At 38.0% G+C, this 7,348-nt stretch overlaps 1 protein-coding gene across 1 annotated transcript; it reads right to left on the bottom strand.

Annotated features, from left to right (window-relative positions):
* Positions 1 to 1,867: 1,867 nt before the first annotated feature.
* On the bottom strand, positions 1,868 to 5,158 carry LOC127977360 (extracellular calcium-sensing receptor-like). Its single transcript, XM_052582234.1, has 6 exons — positions 4,938 to 5,158; positions 4,537 to 4,828; positions 3,501 to 4,289; positions 3,200 to 3,427; positions 2,891 to 3,014; positions 1,868 to 2,763 (listed from the first exon to the last, which is right to left on the bottom strand). Exons 1-6 carry the CDS (start codon positions 5,156 to 5,158, stop codon positions 1,868 to 1,870), a joined length of 2,550 nt encoding a protein of 849 aa, XP_052438194.1.
* Positions 5,159 to 7,348: the final 2,190 nt, after the last annotated feature.

Here is a 7,348-nt window from a genome sequence, read left to right as displayed (position 1 = left end):
ACGCTGCCTCACCGTCCCGCAGTTGCCTTGCTGCAGGAGCTCTGTTGCCGGAACCGGACAATGTACAGGAGTCCCTGAGCTAGACGCATCCAAAGCCGTATCTAGAGCCCTAACATTCTTACTGTCCTCAATTAAAGTTTGGATGCGTGTCTCTAATTCTGAAATTTTCTCTGTCAGCCTAACTATTTCCCTGCATTTATCACATGTGAATCCCTCATCAGCGACAGAGATAGATAAACTGTACATGTGGCAAGAGGTGCAAATAACGATAGTAGGCGAAGCCATTACTCACCGTGCTTTATGAAATATTCTTACTGCGGTTGTTTGATGATCTTGTGAAAAACTGCAGCGTGAGAGAGGAGAGGAGAGGAGAAAAGAAAACGCTAATGACAAGCTAACGAGTGCTAACGCTTTGCAGGTGTACTAGAGTCACGGAAGAGTGAACGATCAAAGTTAATCTGATAAGATTGATCGATAATATCAGAAATATGGTGTGAATAAAGTTATATTTTACAACTTAAAAAACAAACAAACAAACAGACAGTGATAGGTTACATCAGTATCAGAAGCATTTTCTTGGCTCCTTGGGACTAACCTGAATGAGTAGATGCATGCCTCCATTTTATATACCAATATCCATTTCTTGTAATGCTCAGAAGGTGATTAGGGCTCCCACGTTTAAAGTAAGTGTTGACTTAATGTCTTCATTCCCTACTTCAGGTACATACTTAATGTAACAACATTTATGAGACAGTTGTCAGATTTTATTGGGGATTTCAAATATGAAATTTATTTGTAAGCTTGTTAAACAGATTTGGAGAGTTTAGTTTTCCCCCATTTAAGAGATACAGTTGGAACTGTGCTTGCATGACTGAAAAAAAAGGTTGTTGGGTGTGCAAAAGCCTTAGAAAACTTGTCATTACAAGGATGAGGATGGGAATACCTTTTACAAATTGGAATAGTGTTAGAATATGTTACTTACTTAATGTTTAGTTTCATTTTTTTAAATGTTGTTATCACAATAATAATAATAATAATATCCTGGGGATGATTGAGCGACACAAGGAGAATCTGGGGTTGGCGGGTTTCATGAATATGGAAACTGAGAGTGCTGAACCAGAAGAGTCAGAGAATTAGAAAGAGTTGAGAGAAGTGCTACCATTCAGTACTCATGATAACATGGTAATCCACCAGTTTCAGAGGACATACATATTCTTGCTGTGAATCTAAGCATAATGTAATATTGAACTTTTTTTTTTTCCAGATGTTATGAAAGCCAATCTCAGTATGCAAAAGCACAAGACCTGTGAATTAACTTAGAGTGATTCTGTTTACTTTTTACAAACTAAAGTATTTTAGTTATGTTTTTTTTTTCCCTCAAGTTCATTTATCAGAATGTAGAACACTTTCAGATGGCCTTTTTTTCTTTCAAAAAGGTGAGAAAATCACATTTTGTTGTTACAAACTACAACTGTATAAATATTGAGTAAGATTATCAAAGCATACATCTAGTAAATAACTTCCATCAACACCTTCAAATCTTGCACAGACATATACCACTTCCTGGATCAACATTTTACTTCTTAACTTTATGCAGTTTTCATTTATATGCTGTCTACTTCAGATAATTGCATTTTTTTTAAATATGCATCAGTTTATATAAAAGATTGCTCATTTCTCCATTCTGTTCATGTGTGTTTTTGTTTAGGAGGTTTTGTACTCATTCAGATGTGTAATAGCACCCCCGAGTGTATAACAGTGAAAACACAAAAAGCTGTAAAAACTTTTCTTTGGCGGGGAAGCGTTGTCTTCTAAAAGATGGGATAACTTGTCAATGGCAGGGAAAGATTTAAAGAGCTTTAGATGACTATTTCCTCATCATGTGTTTCTTTGTGTTTTTCTCTGGTCTTAACAAAATTATGTAACATTTTGGAACAAATATACAAAATAGTAAACCAAAACTTGATGATAAAATAGCAAATATCTGTACAGCTACCGTGAATTTTCCTGGAGAACTGACATAAGCTGGGATAAATGTGAGCCAGACAGCACAGAATATGAGCATACTGAATGTGATGAACTTGGCTTCATTGAAGTTATCAGGGAGTTTCCGAGCAAGAAAAGCTAAAAGAAAACACATAACTGATAGCAGGCCAGTGTAACTCAAAACAGCCCAAAAACCAAGAGCTGAACCTAAGTTACATTCAAGGATGATCTTTTCTCTATAATAGCTCAAATTCATGTATGGGAAAGGTGGGGATATTGTTAACCAAAGCACACAGATAATCAACTGTATAAATGTTAAGGAAACAACGCTGAGTCTCTGTTGAAGAGGCCCAAACCATTTCATGACATTACTTCCTGGAAGTGTGGCCTTAAATGCCATTAACACAACTATTGTTTTCCCCAGAATACAGGAGATACAGAGGACAAAAGTGATTCCAAATGCTGTGTGACGCAACATACAGGACCACTCAGTGGGTCGACCAAGAAAAGTAAGTGAACAGAGAAAACACAATGAGAGTGAGAAAAGCAACAGGAAGCTCAGCTCTGAATTGTTGGCTCTTACAATAGATGTTTCTTTATGAAGGTAAAACAGAAAAGATATGATTGCTGTTAATAACACTCCAATGAAGGAGAAAATGCAAAACGCCACCCCCATGATTTCTGTATAGTAAAGGAATTCAACTACTTTTAATATACATCCATCTTTCCTTTCATTCGACCAGGACTCCAAATCACAAGGAAAGCAGTCACTAGAATCTGTAAAGAAATTATTCCAATATATAAAAAATAAATATTGGTGAATGTAAAGTTCTTTGTAAGAGGACAGTATTAGAATTAACTTTAACATAGTTTCATAAGATTTATCCCACATATACTATTTTACCTGTGCCATTGCTGATTTCTCCTTCTCCACATGGAATACAGTCATAACAGCAGACAGGTCGTCCTTTTTGCACAGCCTTCCTAGTGCCGGGGGGGCAAATCTCACTGCATACGGACACTGGCAACTATATGAAAATAAGTTATAATATAACACTTCAAAGATATGGTTTGAATTGGCAAAATAACTTGACTTCAGTAGTAACTTTTATCACTATAATGCCGCTGCTTTCATACATATTTTGTCATATTCAACTAACTGACAGTTCTTCAGTCACTGACCATTTAATGATTTAAAATGTTATTAATGTACCTGTCCATGTTTATCTACCCATAGTATGTGTTCCTGATTAATTTGAAGACGTTGTTGTGAAGGCAGTGAGCTGTCATAAAGGCCCACAAGCTCAAACTGCAAACTTCCGTCCTCAGCAGGCTGCCAGTTAACAAGGTCATATCTCGACACTGGATCACCACTTTCATCAAAAAAAATGTCTTCACCTGTTTTAACAGTGAATCTCACATCCCTCATATACTTCAACACCTAAGAGGAAACATCAGTAACATTATTTATGTATTAATTTGTTTCTCTATGAAACTAAGTTCTCCTCATTTACCGTTTGTGGTGTGGGCCACCCTCTTTTGCTGCTGTTGGTGGAGGATCTGAAGTGTTTTAATACATTTTGAAGTGTATATGCAACAGCATATACTGCAGTGTACACCTTATTTACTATTCGTAGCTCTGATACATCAGTATATTCATTTTGCAGCTCTGCAAGTCTCTCTGAACCAGTACAGCCATCACTGCCAATGTTCCTGAATGAGCACTGAAAAGCTATTTCCCAAAATTCTTTTAAAAGTTCATTGTTTGGTTCTTGATTAGGGTGCACATTTACTAGGAAGTCTCGCAAGCCCACAAGTTTGGCATTTGCTATAGCAAAACCCACAGCTCCAGAAAGGAAACTGTATTCCTTTGTTTCTGCAATAGTTCGAGAAGTGATCCAGGATTCACTGCCAACCCACTGTATCCCTGTGATGTTGTGTTGCGAAATTACCTTCAAGAGGGGGAGAAAATCTCCTAATGCCATAAAAGCTAGCAAAACCCTGGCAGTGCCCTTTTTGATCACTTTCAGTGTCTTTAGAAACTGTTCTTGTGGATCACTGCTTAATATTGCCTCGGAGTATTCAATACAAACCCCCTCTTCTTTTGCAGCCTCCTCAAATGCTGCAATTCCATTATTACCATAGTCATTGCGACTCCTGACTGTCCCAACCCACGTCCAGCCAAAGTGCTTGACAAGCTGAGCCAAAGCTCTGCTTTGGTAATAATCACTGGATATTGTTCTGAAGAAGGATGGATACTTTTTTCTGTCACTCAGGCATGCACATGTGGCAAAATGACTGATCTGCAATATAAAAAAGCAGAATATAATGTGATGACCACATCATTTTTTACAGAAAATTCTTTTCAGTTATTATTTCACCATATAAGCATAGTGCTCTAATTCAACAAAAATTGCTTTCTTTCAACAGTTTACTTTAATTTTCAACATTATTTTTTCCATCAATATCAATTTTCAAGCATATTTGGTACATGTTCCAGTGGTTCATCATAGTTTGATTACACAAACAAGCAGCAAAGTGAGTTCTTACAACAGGTAAGCTGAATGGACCAACTAAAGATGCCAAGCCAATGGTGGGTGAGGATGTTGACTCTCCAACAATTGCACAAACAGCTGGTGGTCTAGAACAGGACATATCACTCAAAGTGGCTTCATAACCATTCATTAAAGCCATGCCTGAGAGGATTGTTTGAGCGATAGAGCGACATGAGTCATATATCTTATAACCCAAAGAAATACCAGGCAACAACTCTGTGCTGTTATTAATCTCCTCAATGGCAAAAATAAATGTCTGAGCAAATTTAAACTCACGTAAATTTAAGCTGTGGTAAATAAAACACATCAGCTGTATTACATTCTGTAAAGAAGCATCAAATGTTGTTTTTTTTTTTTTTTTTTTGTATCATCATATCATTGTATTATCATACTGACCTGACACATGCTGTTGGATCTGGTTTTGAGGTATAATTATGCATTTTTAACACAGCATCTCTATGTATTGAGAAAATTGCCCCAATGTTAATGTCTCTTTCTGCATAAAGTGAAGGTAAGGCAGGCTGACCGAGCAGACTGCAGACTTGTGCTGAAGCTGGCATAAAGACACCATGCACAATGAGCAACATTAGCTGCAGTGACACAGTTCTCTTTGTCATGGCAGTATGTATGTGGGGCAAGATCCTCTGAGGCAAAACAGTGCTGCCTTTTATGTCCTTTGGGGCATATGAAATCCTTTAAAATTTTGCTCTTTGCACTCATATTTCATTATGTAAGGAGAGATATTAAGGATTCAAAGAGGAGTGTGCTAGAAACATACTGTGTTTGCAAGTTTTTTTTGTTTTCTCTTTTTTGTGTGTCTTTTTCTTCTTTTAGCCAAAACAAATAGTCTGGAACATTTAATTTTATGTAATTTTATGTAATTGTTTTTTTTTTTTTTTTTTTCAAGCTCTCAAAAAAATTTGATTGACTTTGGTTTGTGCTGTAGTAAATGCAATTACATAACATTCTTTATCAGTTACTTGTCATTTTTTTTAATTAATTAATTTAGTTGCTGATACTGGTTTATTTTAATAGAGAGAACAAATTCTAACTCCTCTCTAATTTGTTGATTTAAATGTGTGTCTGTGTGTGTGTGTTGTAGGACCTAGGTGAACAGCCACACCAATAACTGCAGAATCGGCTACTTCTGCCAAAGGAATTATAAAAGCCTACTTCCTCCCATCTGCGATCTGAACACAGTTAATGATTAGCTGAGGAAAAACAATGCTCATGACTGTCTGTGTCACAGTGCAGGGTGCCGTCTCAGCTTCCCCTGAGGTCTGTGTTGTCCTGTCTGTTTGGTAGCTCGTGGTCTGGGCAATCAGCGCTGATCGTGGCAGGGTTGTGCAGATCACGAGCTGATTCTTCCCCACCTGTCGCTCGTTCCCCCACTCCTTTATATGTCTCTGCTTTTCTGTCTGTTGTCGTGAGTAGATTGTTTTGTCTTTGCCCATGTTTTGTATGGTTCTAAGTATCAGTCTCACCTTCTGTTTTTCAGTCAAATGATCCGTAGTTCGGAGATCCTGCAGCGCGAGTGGTCTGCAGTGTGCCGGCCAGCTCAGAGATCTTTGTGTGCGCCAGAGCATTTTATAATGGTTTATGTTATTTTGTGTTTTCTGGCGAGAATAAAGATTCTCCTTTTCTCTACTCTGCATCTGAGTCCTCTGTCTAGTATGCACCCTGACAGTCTGGACCCCTTTCCTGTCAAGGAAAGAAATGGCTAATTTCTTTGCGACATTAAGTGAAGTGATAATGTGTTCATACAACAGAGAAAAGGTCTGTTGCAAAATGCCCCCGCTCATGAGGAAACTAATGGGACATCGACATCCTGAGTCCCTAAAAAGGAGCTGATTTAATTAACTCTTTTTACAAGATATAAGGGTCTTGTGTATCAAAGCATCACATGATCCCAACGTATGGAAACGCCACAGGAATCGTTAACAATTAGTGGACCTCAACACAAAGAACCTGTACAGGATCATCCCATGACTCTGCTTCCTGCTTGCTTGAAAATCTTTCTACGAACTGAACTTTTCAATAAACTATCTCAAAAGGACAACCATTAAGAAATCTGAAGTTTAACAATATTCACAAATATTTTTTTATGTATTTATATATGTTTGATGTGCTCAAGGTAATTGGTGCAACTTTAACCAATGTTTTGTGTATGGTTTTTATAACTTTAACAGATAGTGCTATTAAATGTGTGTAAGATATGGAAGGTTTAGTATTGAATGAAAGCTCACGTTATTAACCTAAACTTGGAGCAAATGAAATTACCAGATTCTGTATTGTGTGCATATTATGACACTTTATAAGGTATTAACCCAAAGATCCATCCCACATGACAATGCCACATGATGTTTAATCGAGAAACAGTACGGGGCGTGTTTAAGATCTGCAACAGCATCCCATTGGGAGATCGCATCTTGGGATGGACCAAATCTGCTTCGATAAAACCCCAATGCTTGAACTAGTCTCTAGTCTAGTCTGTAGTCTAGTCTCCAAGCGTGTCGTCTCTTGTCGAGGGTTTGTCGTGTATCGCGTCGCTTAAATGCGGTGGGCTGTGCTACGCTGCTCTTCCATCTTGACCATGGCTTGAACTACACGTTGCTAGCGTTCTTGCCATCCAGAACTCAAAACCACTCTGTTGAAACTTCGTGAAAGCGAAACCATTCTTTCTCGCTTGCTTAACCCTCTTAAACCCTGCCTCCTAGCCATCAGCATGCTTGCAAGTCATAAAGAACTTCAACTTTCCGTGACAGAATCTCCAAAGCTCACGCCATGCAAACGAGAGGACTCGGAAG

The sequence above is a fragment of the Carassius gibelio genome, chromosome B18 (genome assembly GCF_023724105.1).
Source record: "Carassius gibelio isolate Cgi1373 ecotype wild population from Czech Republic chromosome B18, carGib1.2-hapl.c, whole genome shotgun sequence".
Lineage (NCBI taxonomy): Eukaryota > Metazoa > Chordata > Actinopteri > Cypriniformes > Cyprinidae > Carassius > Carassius gibelio.
Note: the sequence above shows the minus strand (reverse complement) of the source record. Positions and strands in the feature narration are given on the sequence as shown.

What these genes read in the sequence shown, in the direction of transcription:
- LOC127977360 (XM_052582234.1), bottom strand. Translation starts at nt 5,158, where the DNA reads ATGACAAAGAGAACTGTGTCACTGCAGCTAATGTTGCTCATTGTGCAT. An exon ending in GATCCAACAGCATGTGTCAG is followed by an intron (nt 4,829 to 4,937) that starts GTCAGTATGATA and finishes TATTTACCACAG; the next exon opens with CTTAAATTTACGTGAGTTTA. An exon ending in GGGTAGATAAACATGGACAG is followed by an intron (nt 3,015 to 3,199) that starts GTACATTAATAA and finishes ATTTTCATATAG; the next exon opens with TTGCCAGTGTCCGTATGCAG.